This window comes from Lolium perenne, chromosome 1, assembly GCF_019359855.2.
Source record: "Lolium perenne isolate Kyuss_39 chromosome 1, Kyuss_2.0, whole genome shotgun sequence".
Lineage (NCBI taxonomy): Eukaryota > Viridiplantae > Streptophyta > Magnoliopsida > Poales > Poaceae > Lolium > Lolium perenne.
In genome coordinates, this window is record NC_067244.2 from 165,371,421 (window position 1) to 165,392,605 (window position 21,185).

The 21,185-nt window shown below is 45.3% G+C and overlaps 2 protein-coding genes and 1 long non-coding RNA gene across 3 annotated transcripts; 1 reads left to right on the plus strand and 2 right to left on the minus strand.

Annotated features, from left to right (window-relative positions):
- Nucleotides 1-418: 418 nt before the first annotated feature.
- LOC127311413 (uncharacterized) lies at nucleotides 419-5,941 on the minus strand. Its single transcript, XR_007857699.2, has 7 exons — nucleotides 5,427-5,941; nucleotides 4,983-5,060; nucleotides 3,769-4,341; nucleotides 3,367-3,468; nucleotides 3,136-3,265; nucleotides 2,092-2,267; nucleotides 419-849 (listed from the first exon to the last, which is right to left on the minus strand). It is a non-coding gene; the product is annotated as an uncharacterized lncRNA (long non-coding RNA).
- A 2,754-nt stretch (nucleotides 5,942-8,695) lies between these two features.
- LOC127311421 (nicotinamide adenine dinucleotide transporter 1, chloroplastic) lies at nucleotides 8,696-13,991 on the plus strand. Its single transcript, XM_051341852.2, has 9 exons — nucleotides 8,696-9,041; nucleotides 9,132-9,227; nucleotides 11,875-11,981; nucleotides 12,153-12,201; nucleotides 12,304-12,413; nucleotides 12,756-12,853; nucleotides 12,958-13,046; nucleotides 13,173-13,267; nucleotides 13,418-13,991. The coding sequence occupies exons 1-9, from the start codon at nucleotides 8,903-8,905 to the stop codon at nucleotides 13,664-13,666; spliced, it is 1,032 nt and encodes a 343-aa protein (XP_051197812.1). The 5' UTR covers nucleotides 8,696-8,902; the 3' UTR covers nucleotides 13,667-13,991.
- Nucleotides 13,992-15,939: 1,948 nt separating this feature from the next.
- Nucleotides 15,940-17,725, minus strand: LOC127302381 (uncharacterized). Its single transcript, XM_051332857.2, has 4 exons — nucleotides 17,613-17,725; nucleotides 16,756-16,811; nucleotides 16,425-16,653; nucleotides 15,940-16,343 (listed from the first exon to the last, which is right to left on the minus strand). Exons 1-4 carry the CDS (start codon nucleotides 17,695-17,697, stop codon nucleotides 16,051-16,053), a joined length of 663 nt encoding a protein of 220 aa, XP_051188817.1. The 5' UTR covers nucleotides 17,698-17,725; the 3' UTR covers nucleotides 15,940-16,050.
- Between the last annotated feature and the right edge of the window lie 3,460 nt (nucleotides 17,726-21,185).

The following is a 21,185-nucleotide window of genomic DNA, read 5'->3' on the forward strand; positions in this document are numbered from 1 at the left end:
ACAATTTTCTAAACGATGTAACTATTGTTGGCAATCAATGTATATCTGCATCCTCAAAAAGAAAAAAAAAACTGTCCATTAGCTCTGCCTTGAAACGCAACGAGTCATACACTCATACTTTTATTAGTGACTAGTACAAATGCCCGTGCGTTGCTACGGGTCCTCAAATTTTATTTCTCAATGCACAAATATAATTCACAACTCACTATAAAAATTCAAAACTATTGTCAAATACCATTGTTTGAGAGTTTGAGTATCTACTATTGTCAAATACCATGCCATGTACTCTTTACTTTCACAATGATACAACATGAAAGACGATGCAAAACCTGGAAGGTGATCTACAATGTAAACTGGAAAATAACTCATAGTGAAGGTATAATACATGTTAGATGATAATATTGAGTTACCTTAAATAGTGGTAGTAGAATTACAATCAGTTTATTTTCAGGCTAGAGCATCAACGAACACATCAATATCATCATGTCACTCTTTAAGAAAATGTTCATCTTTTCACCTTTCCAACAAGCCCCTCAACTTCACCTCTTTCACCATTGCGTTGTTGTAGTCACCTCACTAACAATGCCAACAATGTATTTCATAGTCATCTCATCCAACGTGTCACTCCAATAGACTCAAAGAGATTGAACAATCATTATGCTACTCTGAGTGCAACTCATAAGAATGCAATGTCAATATAATGCCCTGCTTTATTTACATTCAAAAATGGCGTGTAGCTATATTAGACATTTAAAAATCGTACAAAAAAAATACAAATTTTATATTCGACTAAGATTATTGCTTGGTAGGTCCGGTAAGTCGACGGCTCATCTGGTTGTGGTGAAGATCCTGCAAAAGCATGAGAAAAATAAACCTATATTCTCTCAACCCGCTTTGCTTCCCAACAAGTAGTACCACACACAAGTTCAAATAATCATGAATCCTCTGTGCTCTTTCATGCAACAAACACAAGCAATCAAAATAGCATCATAGGATAATTAATAGAGCTTCTACAACGAGAACATGTACAAGAATTGGCACGTGCTGCTGCTCTAGTAACGTGATCCGCTGAGTGGGACTCACGTGAACGTCGGGTACGTTTTAATCTGATGCATACATCATGCAGGCATTGATCGATCGATTGACCGAATTAAGAATCGCATCACAGCCAAAAGAAATCATCCACCGCCCTTTGGCGTATTCTAGCGCATTCTAGCGTGTACTCAGGTGAGGGCAATTCCACGGCCGCCACCGCGTGTATGCATTCCCGTGAACGTCGGGTAAGTTTTCATCTGATGCATACATCATGCAGACATTGATCGATCAATCGACCGAATTAAGAATCGCATGGTGCACACAGCCGGACAGCCCAAAGACATGTATGCACGCACGATGTGCACCTTTGCATCTCACACATGCTGCTGCAATACTACATGATCTATTTTTGGTTCCGTTGACGAATCTATCCTTGATGGTCGATGGCTTATGTTGTAGAGGAGCTAGACTTGTAGCTGCGTACGTGTGGATTGGAGCAAGGCAGCAAGCCCTGGCCGGCCGGCCGGCATTGGTACGATCTAGGCCAGCATGCTCTTTTTATATAAAAGAGTTTTGGCTCTTTTTTTTAGATAAAAGTCCAAACCAGCAGGCTCTTTTCGTTGCCCTAATCGTATTTCTCTGCAGATGAATCTAATACGGTGTAATTAATACATAATATTTTTTTATTTTGTAGATGAATCTATTATGCACGGTCGATGGCTTGATGCAGGAGAGGAGGATGTGTTCCTTTCTTTCGTGTGAAAAGGGATGCCGTCGGCTGCCGTCTGATGGGCTGCCGAGCGGTGAAACTTCAGCAAACTGGTGTTGCAGCTGTTCACCTCCTCGACATCGATTGGAGAATAAGAAAAAGTAGCACAGCATACTTCTCTTGGCAAGAAAGTAAGTGGATTTGGCTATTTAGGATAATCTACAATTCTACATGAAACCATGTCTCCTACCTGATTTTTGTTTACCAATTATATACGAGCATCACCCAACAACATCCTAGAATTGGTATAATTGCAGGAGTTAGTCATGAAATGCATTTTTACTAACCTGTTGCTGAAATGGCTGAGGAGTTTGCTGTCCCTGCCCAGACCCAGCACCAGAGCGCCTCATACCTGCGCGCGGACCCTGAGGCCTTGTTGGACAACTGGAACAAAGTAATTTGGCATATGGGCACCACCAGGCCTCATGCCTGGAACAAGCTGTTGCTGGAAACCGTATCCCGGCTACATGAGAGTACACATGGGATCAATATCCAGCGGTCATAGTTTTCATTCAAGTTCATCCAGGTAAATTAAGCACCGCTAGAAAGCATGTATATAACATAATGAACAGAATGACTACAATTTCGAGTGAAATGTCAAATGAACAAGACCAGCCAAAAAGGTGTTCAATGTGACCATCCCAGTCCAGAAGAGCTAATGCAATAATGTTGGCAGGTGAAGAGTACTACATTGCCAGATTTAATTGAACTCGAGACTCCAGAGTACCTTCCCAACCGAACACACATGGAATTAAGAATAAATTTGATACTGAACACTGATATTCTTTCACTCATATCGAAGTGATAAACCATTACTCCCGACTGAACACATGGCATTAAGAATAAATTTGGTACTGAACACTTCATATTGTTCTCCTCAAATAAAAGTGTGTAAATAGAGATCTCCTCAAATACTGCCAAAGAATATATCTATTTACACACACACAGCATTGCCAAAATCCTGTGACATGTATGATAAAATAGTACAATTCATATTGTACAACCTAGTGCTAACTTATAATATAGTTAAAGCAGCCTTGTCCAAATCTCAAGAAATTTCATCAAAAGCAGGAGCCATGATCAATTAAGTATTACATGAAACAATATTAAACCCATAATTTAAATTGATGTGTAAACTATGGAAGTGCCCATCCTCTATTCCTCCAAACATGAACAAAGAAGTTTTGCTGAGCACCACGATTAAAATACAAAAGCTTAAGTTCATAATAAGAATTATAATAAGATCAAGCCATGTAGGATAAAGTTCATCGTGCTAGAAAATATTGAATCATGTCAGATAGAATTGCAATATCCTTGCAACATTTCCATACCTGCATTTCTCCCGCTTTGCAGCATGTTGTAGCCTGTAGGAGGTATATGTTTGAATGTGAGAAAGGACTCCATTTTTTGATTTGATCCGTTAAGTATACTGCCTGCCAAATATCTCCCATCCGAGCCCACCTAGAGAAAATACCAATGATTAGACAACCTCTAAACAACGAATAATCATGAGAAAATTTATGCAAGTGCAAAACTACATGCAATGCTCCTATTAACTCTACCTCCGCCACCGAGCGCCGTCATCTGACTCTTATATTCTTTTGAGATGTGTACTCTCCCCAATGTGAATAACGTCCATGCGATCCCTTGCACACATGATATTACTGAACAACAAAAGCAGATCAAGAATTAGAGGTTCTGCAAGAAAGCTTTCCATATTGCAATGAACATGGGAAGAACATGAAAGAAAAATTTGTATTTTTTGACCACGCCTGCTATGCAAGAATAATCTCTGATTAGACCACAAGCAGCTACCATATCATCACTGTACACCCTATTCTAAACCAAATATATATCATGCCAAAATTCATACATGGAAATCGATGTACTAAAACTACATTGTGCATATACATAGGGCATGGAGATACAGAGGAGAATAACCATGTATGAGCATCAAAGATTACCTTGCACCTTAAAGGAGAATAAGAATGTATGAGAGCATCCAAAATTATCCTTTGGAGCTTCCATCTACTCAACACAAAATAGCATATCGCGTTGATCCAAAATCCTTGTTGAGTTCCTATCAGGCTCACCTGCAACCAAGGGGGTAGAGGGCCGCAGAGCAGGATAGATCAAGGACAGGATAGAGCAAGGACAGAGCAGGATAGAGCAGGGCAGAGGGACGACAAAGCGGGTGTTGGGAGAAGTTAATGTAGAAGGCGAATGCTACACCCTTGTTGATTCCGTCAGCTGCATAATCTCAGGGCTCCTCGTTAGCTGGAAACATCACTGCATCCAATGGAGATTATTTGCTAGAAAGTTAAGTATTGGACAACAAAAAAATTTAATTTTTGTACGAACATGTTAGCATTTCAGTTCATGGATGTCAGACAATAGCAACCGTTTACAACAAAGAGATATTATGAATGACGAGTCCACAGGTTGCCGTCCGGTGATGAGCTCCGTGCGAAAGGAGAACACGTCCGATTAATTTCTCCATCAACTTCCCTATCGATGCGTGCTCCGGCGACAAGTACCTATATTCAGCACAAATTCAGAGTTTACACTCGTGTAAGTTCCCCGTTTTCTTTCCTCTTGCTGAGATGAATGTTCATGCAACAAGCCCATTTCAGAAGACAAATCATTGATTCTCATGTAGCAAGCACTTCAGTGATTACACCAAAACATCAAATATTCAATTGAAAGGGTAAACACAATTCAGATCTCAGGCCAAACAAAAATATAAATTGAAGTAGAACTTTTAGTTTTTTTAGAATATATCGACTTAAGTAGCTCTGGCTGATACAAATTATTCCTAGCACAAAGTGGAAGTAAACTGCAGGTATGAAACAACAAACAAAACAACATTGAGCAAATACACCCTATGTATGAATAAATAAACCACAGTACTCATTTCTTTTCCCAAATTGGTGTCTCTAACTCTATAAAACTGAGCAAGATCAAAATGCAAAATGCTATGTCACACAACAAAGGGCTCTTGCACTTCCACAGTTGAAAAAATTGTGTGTCCAAAATCATAGTATAAATCAAAATTTTCAGACTCAGCTGCGCAAGGGTTGGCCCAGTTATACACTTATACTAATTCAAAACAATGGGACATCCTGGAAAAAGCAAACATTGTGAAGCGAAGGAGGAACAGATCGAGGAATGGTGTTACCGGGTGATACATGACCCCGTCAGCTTTAGTTGACCAGTGGTGGCGAGCTGGGGAGGTACATGCTCTGAACCATGAAACCTGAATTGTATAAACAAAAAATGAGAGCGCTACAAAAGCTTAACTAACCATATATTCACTGCATCAATGTGGCCGATATAGTAAGGTGCTTGTAGGTGTTGTGCTTGAGTGATAGCTCTATACATCTAGACAATATACCAAGATAGCTAGCTAGCTTGTATGTGCGTGAGTGCTAGTGACATCAATCTAGCAGGCTAGCTTGTACGTGCAAGTTTCACAAGACAAGAATGAATATATCTCTCCCTTTGTGAAGAAAAATACTGTAGATTTTCTCCATTGTCTTTCTTACTATCTCATGAATTATGAAAACTCTTCCACCACAATATACAGTATTAGGAAAATGCCAGTAGATTTGGGACTGCCTACCTTGGCACCCGCCCGTATCTTGACATGTTCTCAGTTCCGTGAGGAGACTGAGCGCGAGGGATACAACGGTGCACACGGCAGCGGCATGGAAGATGCTGCGGGATACTGCGCATGGATGAATCCTGGTCAAGACGCCCACGAGGATGCCTGCTACATCGCGGCCTGGATTCAGACCGACGAGGTGTAGGCGGGTCTCTGGCTTGAGGAGGCCGGCGGAGGGAGCGGCAGTGAGGGGCTGGAGTCGCATCGCTGATCCTAGGCCGCAGCGGAGGGATCGTCATCCGGCGAGCTCGAGCTCCGCTTGATGGGCCAAAGACGAGCAGGGGATGGCCGCGGGCTAGCCCTGCTCCATGGGATGATGGATGCGGGGTGAGACGGGGATCGACTTGGCAACGATCGGCTGGCCAGGGGCGTGCGGAGGCCGGAGGCCGAAGCAGCCAGGTCCAGGTGCAGCGGCGGCGGAGGATGTGTGGGAGGAACCCTACTCTTCTGTTTCTGTCGCGAGGGAAGGATGACGAGCTCCGGGGCGAAGGTTTCGGGTGCTGGGTTCAGGTTCCATCACGAGTTCATGGCCTGGTAGCTGGGCTTCGGCCCAGTTGAGCCCGTGCGGAACGACGAAGCGAACGACAGAAGGACGACGAAAATAAGGGGAGAAGGGGGAACACGTTCCTTCTTTTTAAGTAGTAGAGAAAACTGACTCTGAGGCAAAAACCACAAGTCCATATATTAACCCATCATTAACTACTGTATTAAAATGCTAAAATATCGAATCACATAACTGACTACAGGCCAAAGAGTATAAAAGGACACCCGCCACGTTGCGCGAGTTGGCATAACATATTCAGTTAGTGCCAAATACTTGCACATGCACTCTACAGTCAAAGGGATCGCACAACGGATCGTGCTAGAAGGGTGACAGCTCTCTCTGATGCATATGCGGGATGTAACACAAACTAAGGTGTCAGTTGGCTCCCAGAAAACGGTGTTAAGGATCTGAAATGAAGTGTTAAGATTATAGCCTAGCTTGAAAGAACAGATGAGCGATGAATGAGACGAGTGGAGATTTGGTGCACTTGGCCACAAGTGATTCATTTAAAAAAAAAAGATATTTCTGGTTTTTATATTTTTGAAAAAAGAAATCAGAATGTAGCCAGTGATGTATACCACAAACGTGCAAAAGGCCAACAACTGCACGGCATCGTTTTACCCCTGGCATAAAAAAGAAACCCCATTGTTTGCTCCTATGAGCGACCTGGGGGCGGAACCCTAGCGGCGTGGGTGCCATCAGCGGCAGCGGCGGGTGGCCATTTCTCCCCTCCTACATGCGGGTGGCGCGGACCGGGTTGCTCGACGAGCAGGTAGCGGATGTGGCGGCGGGCACTCGAGCATGGCTCTAGCAATGCGAGGGTGTGGTGGCGTGTGTGCGTGGACCGTCGAGGTGGCGGGTTGATGCTCGGTGGTACGAGGGTGCGGCGGTGGGTGGGTATGGATGCATGCGGATGGGGACGACGACTACCGTCGCATGACATCACGGGGGCGTGTCCCCCTACGCCCGGTGGCTAATGCAGCTTGACAACTCCGTAGCGGCAATGGTGGCACCACCACGATGGGTGGTCTTGAGCGAAGAGGACGTCAGGCATGTGGCCCTGAGAGTCCGAGACAAGGGCAACGACAGTGCGGGCTATCGCATTGGCCAGGCACGGTGAATCTTTGTCGTGCTTGATCCGATCTTGGTAGATGTATGGCAACATCCTTCGCAACATGACATGCTGCTTTGGACGCTGCTTTGTGGTTCTTGGCATTCGACATTGGAGATCTGCGACATGACTTGCTTAGCTCCATGGGCATGGGCGCTCTCGAGTGCCCCAGCCTAGCTAGTGTCTCTCTTGGAGAGGAGAAGATCCAGGGGAAAGCTTTGCCCCAACCCTCTTGTCACTGTCGATGATGGTGGCGTCTACGGGCGTCGTTTTTCTTCTTGGAGGCTTCATAGGGGGAACTTTGCTTTTCTCTTTCGATGGATATGGCTCGTTCTCTCCAGCTGAAAATCGAAGCTTCGGTTAGCCGGAGCAGGCAAGAACGACTCCAACATGGTCTCCCTTTTGAGGGCCTCGCCTTAGATAGTCGTCTTTGGCGGTTGTGTGTGGTTGCTTTTGCGTTGGGGTTGGTGGAAGCCGGGGCAAGGACCACTGATGGTGGTTGTGCGTCGAAGCGACGGCCTCAGGATCCATGGTGGTAGGCAACAACTTCATTTAGTGGAGGAGTTGCTTGCTTGCATGGCCTAGACGATTGGACTTTGTATCGGGGTAAAGGCCCTGCACGTTGGTGCGACGATTTACGAGCAATTTTCCACGTGCATTGGGTCGTGCGATGTCGTGGCTCGAACCCGAGCGGCGGTACGTCGGGATGTTGACCGTGGAAGGTGGTGCTGGCGGTCTGCTGGGCGTGGCGGGGTCGGGTGGCATAAATTTGACACTGTCGAGGGCGTCGATCTCGTGTCGTGTAGACTATGAAGTTGCCCTCGATGTTGGTCGTTGGCGTAGCTCCCCGGAGTCCTGGAAGGTTTATTTTTGTCATCTATAACAAACGGAAATTTCGCATTGCCATTTGCGTGCTCATAAGATATATTATTGGTAGTCCAGAATTATTTTCAGTTTTATGTGAAACCTACAGATGATATCATCGTTTTCGAATGGAGAGTAATGAAGAACTCTTCGCGAGTGAGCATCCGCGGATCGATAACGATAAGCACGGGGGGCTAGTGCATCCTATTTTTCCTCCTATCGAAAGCGAAATGCTGGTGCGGCAGGACTCAGGAGGCCCTAGGGAGACGGCGCCGTGGTCAGTCCCGGCTCGCCGCGGCGGGTGGCCAGCGTCGCGCCACGCCACCGGTAAGCGGCGACCGGACATCGCCGTGGACCCGGCCGACGGAGAACGCGCAGCTACCACTACTACCACAGGTCCATGGCGCCGGGGCCGGGCCGGGCCGTGATTACGTGCGGCGGACCCACGCGACAGTGACGTGGCCTGAACGCGGGACGTGGTCGTTTCTCGGGAGTAGCACCATGTGACAAGCCGGTGCGTGACACGTGGGCCCGGTGCGGCAGACGCGGCCCCACATGTCAGTGCTCCCTCCCCGTCGCCCTGGATATCAGAAGAGAAGCGCAGGCCAAGGCGTCTTCTCTTTGAGAGGAAGGAAACGAAGAGAGCGAGCGAGCGAGCTGCAGAGGACGTAGGCGAACAGCCTACGAAATCCCCCGTCCCGTTGGGGTCCAAATGCCCGCCTCCTCGGATCCCGAACCCTGGCCCTAGGCGCCTCCGCCTCCACCCCCATTCGCCCCGCCGGCGACCGCCGGCTAGCCGATGCGATCGGGCCCCGCCCGCCGCCCTCGTTGACGTACATCCAGCGCAGCGCTGCAGGGAGGGCGAATCCCCGGACCTGCATCCCGCGCCCGCGCCGCAGCCGCAGATCGGGGGAGATGCCGGGGGACGTCGCGACCTCGCCGGCCACGGCGGCCGTGGTGCCGCCGCTGCCGGCCGCGTCCTCCTCCAGCCACCACCACCCCTCCACCTCCGCCCGCAGCGCCCTCGCCCACGCCGCCGCGGGCGCCTCCGCCGGTAATTTTCGGCCCCAGAGCTCTAATCCAATTTCGGTGCGGTGGTTTGTGCGGGAAGCGTGATTGCTGGATTTGGGGCCTTTGTCCGCAGGTGTGATAGCGGCGACCTTCGTGTGCCCGCTCGACGTGATCAAGACGAGGTTCCAGGTGCACGGCTGGCCCAAGCTGGCCCCTGGCACGGCCGGAGGTGAGCATTTCATTTCTCAGAATAATTACAGCGAATTTTCGCTTCAGTTACTTGCTCTAGTGCTAGAACAGTACATGGACCGGAGTTTTCAGTGTCTCTGTGGATAGGGACGATTGTCTAGTATTAAGTTCGTTTCCTCTCTTGATCGTCCAAGGTTCACCGTTCAGGGTTGAGAGAGAGGATCCATTTCGCAAATGAAATAGTAGTATCTGCTTGTCGATCCATGTTATAGTGGTGCGAATATGGATCCTCGGACCATTTATCTCATCCTCAGCCTTCTTATTGGATTCACGTCTAATTCAATAGTCTCACTTATTACTTGAACCATATGGAAGGAATCCATCCACGTGTTGATCTGGGATTGTCGGACCGATGAAAGCTTGCATGTTCAGTGGAAAAACACATGAATACTGCAAGTATTCATTCATCATGTGGAAGACATGAACGGTTGGAGATTCCAACCGGCTATGCACGTGGGCGCCGTTTGCTGATACGTTGCTTTACTGCTGGATTGGGAGATTTACGTCGGAACTAGCTAGGCGGGAGGGGCGTTCCAGTTGTCTGGTCAAAATACGCTTGGGAGATCAATCTTGGTCTAGCTGCCCTACCCCGATCTCTCTCCCGGTCTTCCATGATTTGTGGTACCAGTGCCAACTTAGTCAGTCATCTGTGCTTTGCCTGATCCTTCAGTCCCATCTTGTTTTCCTCTCTTCTCCGTCAATTGCAGCATTTCTTTGATTTGGAACAACACTGAAACACAACAATCGCTGCTGCATTATAAGCAGTGGACTTAACAGCCTTACCAAATTCCAAGAAAAAGGGTACAACATGTTCTACACGCCAACTGCCAAAAATACAAGATGCTTTCTAAAAGTAAAGGACTCAGTAGGATAGGTAGCCAGCCAATGTATCCTCCAAGGGGGGTGGTTTTGATGAGCAGAAGGTTCCAAGCTGGCCCCTGGCACGGCCGGAGGTGAGCATTTCTTCTTCAGAAGAATCATTGCGAATTTCACTTCAGTTCCTTGCTCTAGTGTTAGAACAGTACATGGACCGGGGTTTTCAGCGTCTGTGTGGAGAGGGACGATTGTCTAGTATTAAGTTTCGTTTTCCTCTCTTGATCATCCAAGGTTCAGGGTTGAGAGAGAGGATCCATTTCGGCAATGAAATAGTAGTACCTGCTTGTCAATCCATGTTGTAATGGTGTGAATGGCTTCTCGGACCATTTATCTCATCCCCAGCCTTCCTATTGATTCACGTCTAATTCAATAGTCTAACTTATTACTTGAACCATATGGAAGGCATCCATCCACATGTTGATCTGGGATTGTCAGACCGATGAAAGCATGTTTAGTGGAAAAACACATGAATACTGCATGTATTCATTCATCATGTGGAAAACAAGAACGATTGGAGATTCCAACCGGCTATCCATGTGCGCGTCATTTGCTGATAGGTTGCTTTAGTGCTGGATTGTTTTGGTTTGATATTTGGTGCAATGGGGATTTACGTCGGAACTAGCTAGGCGGGAGGGGCGTCTCCAGTTGTCAGGTCAAAATATGATTGGGAGATCAATCTAGGTCTAGCTGCCCTACACCAATCTCTCTCCCAATCTTTCGTGATTTCTGCTAGCAGTGCCAACTTAGTCAGTCATTTGTGCTTTGCCTGATCCTTCAATCCCATCTTGTTTTCCTTTCTTTCTCGTCAATTCCAGTATTTGTTTGATTTGGAACAGCACTGAAACACGACAATCTCTGCTATAAGCAGTGGACTTCAAAGCCTTACCAAATTCCAAGAAAAAGGGTACAACATGTTCTTCACGCCAACTGCCAAAAATAGAAGATGCTTTCTAAAAGTAAAGGACTCAGTAGGATAGGTAGCCAGCGAATGTCTCCTCCAAGGGGTGGTTTTGACGAGCAGAAGGTTCCAAAGATGAGAATGACGTGGAAGTAGAAGGGTGAAGGCGGTATTATTGGGAAGCATCTGGACACGAAATAACATGAAAGAGGGTCTGTAGGGTGACAGATTGGGTCTAATTGATCTTGACCACACATTCTTCGTCTAATCGCTGGAGTCCCTTTGCACCTAGTTACCATATGCCCCTTTTACACTTCATAGCAGCCCTGTATGTATTGGATTTATTATGTGAGAATCAATAATCTATTAAGTTATGTTGTGCACAGGGCACAACATAGTTAGCTATGGTTTCTAAGACTGGCATTCCTGGAATTATAATGTGCTGATCTTACAATTACATTTCCCATAACTTATGCTGGCATGCATGCTCTGGATGCAAAAAAGTAAAATAAAGAGAATCACTCCAAGTATGCTACAGTGATGCTTTTGAGCATATCTCTTCCCAACAATACTCCTGAAGAAAGCAGTCAGCAATCCCATGAACCCAGAAAACGTCATGTGTGCATCTTCTTTCTTAGAGCACTACTAATTACTATTGACTTTGCATCTTGAAATTTGATGCTTAGCGGAAATTACGTGCATAAAAATGAGTACTGGACTTACATAATTTCTTCTGTACCAAGACGTTCTTATTGCTCTATTTTAAGATGGCTTAGAAAGCTGAGGTTTATTACTTCACATCAGTTCTCTGTTCAATTTTTTTTGACAGGATTGTCTGTTCTATCTTGACTAGGTAGTGTCATTATTGGGAGCTTAGAACAGATTGCTAGGCGGGAAGGTTTACGGGGATTGTATCGCGGTCTCTCCCCGACTGTTCTGGCGCTTTTGCCTAACTGGGCAGTGAGTATTTACCTTACATTTGCAGCTTCATATCTACTACGAGGACAAAAAAAGGACAACAACAATTGTTGCTGTCATGTTTTATATCCACCTGTATGATATTGCTGCTACTAATCACACAAATGCTTATAGTCTGTTGTGGAGCTAACATTTTTCCCTTACGAATGGCAGGTCTACTTTACTGTATATGAGCAGCTTAAAACTTCGCTTTCTTCCAGCGGTTAGTGCTTAACTTCCGAATGTTATTTCGTTCGGGAATTGTACCCCTTACGTAAGATCATGTCATATCACTTCTCAAATTGTATCTTACATCATATTGTAGAAGGAAACCATCAACTCTCGCTAGGAGCAAATGTAATTGCTGCATCATGTGCTGGAGCTGCAACTACAACAGCAACAAATCCACTTTGGGTTGTCAAGACAAGATTTCAGGTATGGTATGTTTCATGCCTTGTCTTGAGCAGTAGTAGACATAAGATGCTTTAAGTTGTATAAATGCACTCGGAAATATTCCATTTCCAAAATACTTCCAATTGCTCATAAATATGAGATTATCCAAAATATCTTGGCAATTTTATTTGCTTCATAAAGTCGACAGAGAGGCTATTGCAGATAGATTGAATGCATCCAGTTTGTAAGGGAGTCATCTTTAGCTAGCATGCTTTAAAATATGATAACATTTTGGGTCCCCTTGTATTTAGCAGCTGTACTAGTATTGTTTCAAGAAATATTATCCCAAAATGATAGTCAACACCTATATGTTTTATCTTGCAGACCCAAGGAATAAGAGCTGGTGCGGCAATCCCATATAAAGGTACAATTGCTGCACTGACAAGAATAGCACATGAGGAAGGCATCCGTGGGCTATACAGGTAACTTTCCATGGAACGATGGAAATCTTTTGTTGATACCATTTAAAAATGTTGATAACTATATTTCTATGTTTGATATACTTGCTGTTTTTTTATTCCAAAAGTGGACTCGTCCCTGCCTTGGCTGGTATCACTCATGTTGCCATTCAGTTCCCTGCATATGAGAAGATAAAAGCTTACCTAGCTGAGCGAGGTATTTCTGTCAATCCATGTTCTCGACATAAGAATGTATATGGATGGTCATGCCTGCTAATTTTTAGATGCCATATTGGATGGCTTGTCTTGTAATTCTACCTATAACAGTGTCATGCTTTCACAGATAATACTACTGTTGAAGCATTAAGTTTTGGTGATGTTGCTGTTGCTTCATCTGTGGCGAAATTAGCTGCATCAACGTTAACATATCCTCATGAGGTATTGAGTCAATCCTCTCAATTATGATTTACCTAGTCTTGGTATTTGTTAATGAGTAAGAGTCATATAGAGAAAAGTGTCACTGTCATCCCAAGTTCTTGGCATTGTTATATAATCTCTGACTATTTTAACTCATGATAATCATTACAGGTTGTTCGATCAAGGTTGCAAGATCAGGGGGCACACTCTGAGGCGAGATACCGAGGGGTAATAGACTGCGTTAGAAAGGTTTATCATGGAGAGGGTCTAGCTGGGTTCTACCGTGGATGCGCTACAAATTTGTTGCGGACAACTCCTGCTGCAGTTATAACATTCACCAGCTTCGAGATGATTCACAGGTTCCTTCTCGATCTATGCCCTCCTGAACCTGAACAGCATCCCCAGCCGCTGAAGCATTGACTGTACCATTCATGTGTCCTATCCCTGCTGTAATCTGACAACTAGAAATCATAAGTATGCAGCGGCGCCATTTACCTTGAGGGGCTCTCATAACAGAGATTTTGGTATCGCAACAAGTAGCTGCCATTCAAAGCACAAACCATAGTGTAGGACAGGAATTAGCACTTGTGTATGAGTTAGTCTTGACAGCACGCAGTGTGGAGGTATACAGGATGTGGGGGAACATGGATATTGGTCGGTTTGTTGTCTGATGATGATGATGAAAAGAGAAAGGGATTTTACTGTAGGATCATGAATAATTACCCTAACCTTTTTTTACTTTGAACACGTGATCTTATATACATTTATTTTGGAGCTTTTTACTGTATTTGGTTCTACTTAAGATATTATAAGCCAAGCTCTCGAAATTTTGAGCTCGACAAGGTCAGAAAGCATTAACTGGTACATATATAAGTTGACATAGCAGATGCAAATCTGGACTTGGTGTAAATTTCCTTTCAACCGACTTAGAAGTTTCCAAATTACCAAACCAGAAATAGGGAGGAGGTTATGTTTGGTTTCTATTGCAGGATCTGAGGATCAAAATATGCAAATACTTGCTGACATAGTATCATTGTTTGGGTATTATCTCAGCAAGTGCTTGGTTTTTTTTATGCTAAAAATATGATAGAATTTGATCTTAACATTATTTCAGAGGTTTAGGGCATACTGCCTACATCTGATAATTGTTTTGGAATTTTTTTTAGAACTCCATAGTTAGGTGAAAATAGATCTGCACCAAATTATAATTTTCACATGGTACATCTCAAGTAGAACCTACCATTTAAGTGCATCCTTACTAGGGATGTGAATGCTACAGATAATTTCCGCTCCAGATTTGCATCTGATTCCGTTTTTGAGGATATGGTATACAACCTTCAGGAATTCATCAGATATGGATATGGTTATGGATGTGGATAATGGTTAAGGGGATATCTAATGAATACTGTAGCAGATATTGTATTGTGAATGCTACCGATAATTTCTGCTCCAGATTTGCATCCGATTCTTTTTTGAGGATATGGTATGTACTTTTAGGAATTCTCTGCATATGAATATGCTTATGGATGTGGATAATGGGCAAGCGGATATCTTACAGATACGGTAGAGGATATGGTATTGATAGTATTTGATAAATACATGTTATCCTTAATTTTTTCGGATTATTGGAGATCCTCAAAGAGGATTATTCGATAAAATTAGCCCAAATCTAAATACCTAGCCAAACCAATTACTCCATTAGCCCAACTACGAATGCTCCCTCCTCTCCCCATCTCATGCTAGTATTGCTATTACACATCTGCACTACTATAACTGGTCATATTAATGCGTTTGGCTGCCTTAAATTGGATTATTGTAATGTTGAGTCATCGTAAATTGGTATGTTGTACGAACAAATGTGCGTATTTGTTACACGCTTTTTGCTCACGAAAACTTCGAATCCGCGTTCGGCCATTATCCGAGTTTGTGCCGCATCTGCTTCAGATCCGTAATCCGATACTTCACATTTGAATCCTCATCTGGCCATTATTCGCTTCGATCCGAGTCTTCTAAAAAAATGTGGTAAAAGTATGACAATAGCAATATCGGATATGATCCATTTATACCCCTTATCCTTATCTGAGTTTTGTTATTCTGTTCGGGGTTTTTTTCCTTCTGTTCTGATGGGAAGGATAATATAACACGTGTTTCTACATTTTTACCTGAGTTGTGTTGTTCTATAAGTGAGGTAATGGAAAAACAAACGAATAATTTTATAGTACCATCTCTATGATCAGAATTGTTCCTATATAGTAAAATTTCACAAGGATTCCAATTGTACATGCTGTTAGGAATTCCTAAAAGGAGGGCCTTAGCCATGCGCATATGTAGAGTTCCAATTAATCCTAAGTAAATTATGAGGCCTGTTTGAGTTTGTCCACATTTGGTGAGATGTCTTTTGTGGAGGAGCATCTGTGTTCTAGAACTCTTTATTGCAAGTCCATCTGGTATGTTTCTTGAGCATTCAGCAAGTCCTGACATTCAAACTACCGCATTCGTTCCAAATTAGTTGATGCATATTTGGTTAGATAGGTATGTATTTAGCGTGTTTTAGTGTGTAGGTTCGCTCATTTGAACAAAAAAACAGTGTCAACTAACTAATTTGGAACTGCGCATGCATCCCAATGTATAGTGTGCAAAAAAAAAAAAAAAAAATGGCGGCATGATCCTTCTAACACGGTTGCGCACTTCACTGCAATATAGATATCATTAGATAATTCAACCCTTTTTTTTGCGGGTAAATTAGATAATTCAACCTGATACCAAAACGTTCAGAAATTACATCATAAAGTTATCACCATAGATCATATTGCAGCAAGCAGCATCGACATGGCGGAGACGGCGAAGAAGATCGTCAGGAAGAGCATCCGCGACGAGCTGCCGGCGGCGCCGGAGCAGTAGTCGCTGAACCCACCGCCCTGGTGCTGGTCCTGGTACTGATCATGGTACTGGTCCTGATGCTGATCCTGGTACTGGTCCTGGTATTGGTCATGGTACTGCTCCTGCTCGCCGTGCCCGAGCTGCTCCTGCATGTGCAAACTGTTGTCATGGTACGCGCCGCCGCAGTACTCCCGGCTCTCACGTATCTCGAAGGTTCCTGCACATCACACAATGGCACAAATCATTTCGTAGTTGGCCAATGCATGCGAGGATCTGGATCAAGATGATCTATACATACCTCTCTCCGGCGTGTAGCTGCAGCCCGTGCCGAGCGCCGCCTTCACCTCCAGCACCGACGCGCCGTTGGAGAACCTGAAGCTCTCGTCGGCGATCGCCTCCACGCACTGCAGCGCCATCTTCGTCTCCACCAGGCACATGCCCCCGCAGTACGCGTCCACGTTCTCGCTCCCGACGTGGAACGCCCCCTCCACGCCCAGCCGCAGCTCCTCCGCGCACTCCTTGTACACCTTCAATTTTCAGTTCAGCCACGCGAGTCCACATCACATTCAGAGTCTCACACTAGCATATATACACGCAGAAACGTTAACTAGTGGTATATCGTGACTTACATTGTGGTCATCGAAGCACTGGCTTGCCCTCTCCAAAATCGTTGGTTCAGTTTCGTCTGCAAACCGTGGAGAAAAAAGAAGGTTAAGTTGAAAATAAAAGCTTCAACTCAGGTGGGGGAGTTGAACTGAATTCTTGAGATTGTGATCCATATCGTAGTACAAACGAGCATAGGCGAGTGTGTTATATGCGCGTCTCCCTTGTACTCATTATTTTGTTTTATTCAAAACATTTCATTCAGAAGAAGGAGCAAGACTCCCGATTTCAGTAAAGACACACCTTAGTTTGGGCAATTATTTTGAGGGTGTCTCTAACGCTAAGTCGACTGAGACTTATGTCTCAGTCGAGTTACATCAGTGTGTTTTAATGCGGCCCTAAACAAAGTACAAACATGAGCAAACACGAATCTTCAAGTAGAACGCTAGAGCACGTGAATGAGACGTAAGCTAAAACAGAGCTTGGCTCTGGTGGTTAGGTCCCTTGTGGTGGAACCAGCCCACCCAAGTTCAAGTCCTAGACTTGACATGGGTGTTTGCATTTACCTGAATTTATTCCAGGATTTAACCGGCGCTATGCTTTCAGTGGTAGGTGACGTGCCCGTCAACAGCGAGGCGCCAGTGGTGACTTCGTCAACCTCAAGATATGCCGGCTCAGTCCCCCGGAGGTGCTCATAGGGGTAGGGTGTGCGTGCGTGCGTTCATAGGGGTGTTTGTACGTGCGTGTTTGTGAGCGTCTGCGTTGTACTGTGTTCTCAAAAAAAAGAATGAGACGTAAGCTACGTCTCAGCTAGCTTAAACTTAGCAATTCCGTTATTTCGAACGGGGGAGAGTAGATAAACACTTAAGATAGATGTACTCACTAGAGAAGCAGCCTGGGATTAAGATGCAGATGGCAACGGCCAGGGCTAAGCAGCGAGTGCTTCGAGAGGCCTGAGGTATCGCCATTGCCGAGCAGATGTTTTAGGCCAGTGTCAGTCTCTACATCAGGTTGTGGGTTCATTCACTATATATACATGCTCAATTTGTTGCCCGTTTGAGCTCACAACATACCAACAATTTGATGCTACGAATATGAAAAAAAAGTTACCACCAGCCTTGTCCTACCATTACTCCAAAGGATGGCCGATTGTTCACTCTTTGCTAAGCTTGCCCATAAGAAATGCCCATGATCTGTCTAACTTTGCACAATATTTTGTTATGTTTTGTTGCCAAGTTGTAACAGCCAGTGTAGGTTTCCTGATGAGAGGATCTGAATTCTGAACTAACTAGTTTATGTGAAGAGTTTGTGAGATTATTTCTACTCCTATCATGGGATGTAATGGAGGTTTGGTAAGTCGTGTACAACAGATTCCATTAAAATCAACATTTTTATGGGCAGTGGGTTTCGTCTCAGCGTTTGATCCAGCCCAGGAAACGTGAAAAGTGTGGAGCAGGTTTGCATTTGCTAGTCTAATCCGACCTCTTTTCGTAGGGCTCGAACTTTTCTTGACCGAACCCTTGTTAGTTCTACCGGGCAAACTAATCTTTGTCCAAGTGCTACGTTGCACAAGATTTTTTTTTTTGTCACTTCTTACGCCAACTTTGTAGCCAACCACAGCCAATATGCATCGACGAACTAAGGATTTTCTATACTTATTCGCTCGGTACCGATGAATTGAGATGTTTTGGCGCGCTAACCTTGATCTTCGGCCGTAAGGAATTTTTCGCACCGCACACAATTTATCATTTCCGTTTGCCATTGACAGCCTTAGATTTGTGTTACTCCCTCTCTCACAGTTTATTAGACGTGCGCGTACCTCTAGATCGTAAATTTGATCAAGTTAGCATTAGTTATATGTTATAAAAATTATATCATTAGAAAGTTTAGATATTCTATTTTCTAATAATATAATTTTTACATTATATAATTTAAATTATATAGGCCAAATTAGTGATCTAGAGATATGGGAAGAACTAGTAAACTGAGACAGAGGGAGTAGTGATAATATATCTTTCTTAGAGCATGTCTAACTGACCCCCTATTTTTCTGCCCCGTGAGTAGAGGGTCATGTATTCACTTTCCACCGGCCGAAAACCCGTCCGAGCTAGCAGACCCCGTATCCCCACCCCGTAAAACAGAATCCTACAGAAGATTCTGTTTTACGGGGTGGGGATACGGGTCTGCTAGCTCGGACGAGTTTCCAACCCCTCAAAACAGGGTTTTAGACAACAATTTCAGACAACTATTTCTGATCAAACATAGCACATCCAAAACATGTGATACATAATTCATAGTTTTTACATCACAACACGATCATAGCCAATGTTCAAGCCACGGAGGTTCCCAAAATGTTGACACCACCAACACCATCAATGCGATCAACCATCAACGGGTCCATCGCCAGCGTCGCCACCACTCGCCGGAGGCTCACCTCGAGGAGTCGACGCACCAACATCACTTGCAGCACGAGCTTGACGCGCGAGCATCTTCCTTGCCATGATGTCCGCCTTGGTCTCCTTCCACCACGCCAGCTGATCCTCGTCCATGTCCTCGGTGCGCATCATCGTGATCTCCCTCTCCTTGGCCAAGAGCTCCTTCATCGCCTTGGCTTCTTTGGGTGCGATCATCCTCGATTTCAGTTCGGCCTTCACCTTGGCATCTTCCCGTCGTGCTTCCACCATGGCAAGCTTCACCTCTGTAACTGCCCCGGATATACCCCTAATAGCTTTTGTCTGTTGTTTTTCTTTTATGCATCATCATGTGCATCATGCATATTTGGATCCCAAAATTATTTTATTAAACCCTAACTCTTTATTTTCTCTCTCATATGGTTTTAATAAACCTACTCTTTTCTTTTCTTTTAACAAACACTAAGACAAACTATTATTTTATTTATTTTGTTTTCTCTCCCCCACATCTCTGTTTAAATTCAAAGTTGCTTTTGAATTTAAATCTTGCTTCAAACCAGTTTTCAAAATAAATAAAGAAACATGAATTTTAAAAGAAAACCCTAACCCCTATCCTATCTAGGCCGCGGCCTTCTCCCTTTCTTCTGCGGTCCAGCCCACATCTTTTTCCCTCTGGCCCGAGCCCATCATCACCTGCACGTACCGATTCGGTGGGAGACCAAGTCCCCCTCCCTCGTCGTTTTCCGTCTTCACGCAACGAGCGTGAGTGCTGGTCCTCCACCACCGCGCCTTGCTCCATCTCCACCTGCTCCCTCACGCGTCTCACGCGCCTCCTCCTCTCCACCTTTTTCCCTGGACCACTGCATCCACCCGTCCTCCTCCCTCACGTTTCTCTCGTCCCTTTTTCTTTCTTCTCCGGCAAGCCAACGAGAGAGGGAGAAACCCCATCGCACCACCGCGAGTTTCTCTTCGTCGGCCGGCTGTCTCCGTCGTCCCCAAGCCTCGCCGCCACCGCCAATAGATGCGCGTCGTCGTTCTCTACCTCCCTCTGCAAGGAATCGTCCAGGGACGTCCTAAATCGTCGCCACCGGCCTCGTTCCCCATCAGCACCGGCGGCCAAATTCTTCGTCTCCGGCCACCGCATTCTTTCCCCGGCGACCTCGAACTCACCAGCACGTTCCTGGTACCTCCCTCTCCCTCCTGGACCTCCTCTTTCCCTCCCCTTACTTCTGTTTCTGCTTCTCACCGTGGTGCCGGCCTTCTCCTCCGCAGCAGCTCGCCGCCGACCATCTTCCGGTGGTCCCCCGCCCCCGGTGCCGCCACCTTCGGATCCGCGCCGGCTAGGCGCTTCGAGCGCGCCAAGTTTCGTTTCCTGGGGCGCTCTACAACGCCCGCGCTCGCCCTCGCCGCCCTACGGTGGTCACCGTCGCTCACCGTCTGCTGCTCATGATCCCCATGTCGCCGCCACGTCGTCCGCCACGCGGCGTCCACGTCGACCCGCGGGCCCCAGCCGTCAGCGCCTCGGGCTAGATCCCCGCTCGGTGAGAAAACCGTTCTCAGATCCAGATCCGTTTCCTTTTTGCAAAGTGGCCCCTGGCAGTTTTGATTCCTAACCCGCAGTCCCTCCGTCTGCCTGCATGTTTGTAAACCAACCCGGGGTCCTTCCCCCTGTTTCGAAATTAAAACTGAACCCTTATCCTAATTAAATAATTTATGTTTTCCTATTTTAAATACTAAACACTAATCTGTTAATAACTTTTAATCTGTAACTCGAAATAAAATGTATTTTATATGAAAATTGATCAGAAAAATGTGCTGAACATGAATATGCCATTCATATGCTTGTTTGCATGTCGCGTCATGTCGCACGTTGATAGTTATGCATGTTCACCTAACATATATGCGGAGTATTTCGGAATTCCAACTAGGATTTCCCCACTCCGTTTAATATTGAAGTAGCGCACCCCTGCCATGATATGCCATGCTAATCAACACTTAACTTTGTCGGTAGAAAATGCAAAATCCAACCTAATTTGCTTGTCCGG

Bases quoted from the DNA above. Each gene is read 5' to 3' on its own strand.
- LOC127302381 (XM_051332857.2), bottom strand. From the start codon at position 17,697: ATGGCGATACCTCAGGCCTCTCGAAGCACTCGCTGCTTAGCCCTGGCC. The intron at 16,812-17,612 runs GTGAGTACATCT...CACGGTTTGCAG, and splicing joins AATCCCAGGCTGCTTCTCTA to ACGAAACTGAACCAACGATT. The intron at 16,344-16,424 runs GTATGTATAGAT...TGTGATGTGCAG, and splicing joins CAGCTACACGCCGGAGAGAG to GAACCTTCGAGATACGTGAG.
- LOC127311421 (XM_051341852.2), top strand. From the start codon at position 8,903: ATGCCGGGGGACGTCGCGACCTCGCCGGCCACGGCGGCCGTGGTGCCG. The intron at 12,202-12,303 runs GTTAGTGCTTAA...ATCATATTGTAG, and splicing joins AACTTCGCTTTCTTCCAGCG to AAGGAAACCATCAACTCTCG. The intron at 12,414-12,755 runs GTATGGTATGTT...TTTATCTTGCAG, and splicing joins TTGTCAAGACAAGATTTCAG to ACCCAAGGAATAAGAGCTGG.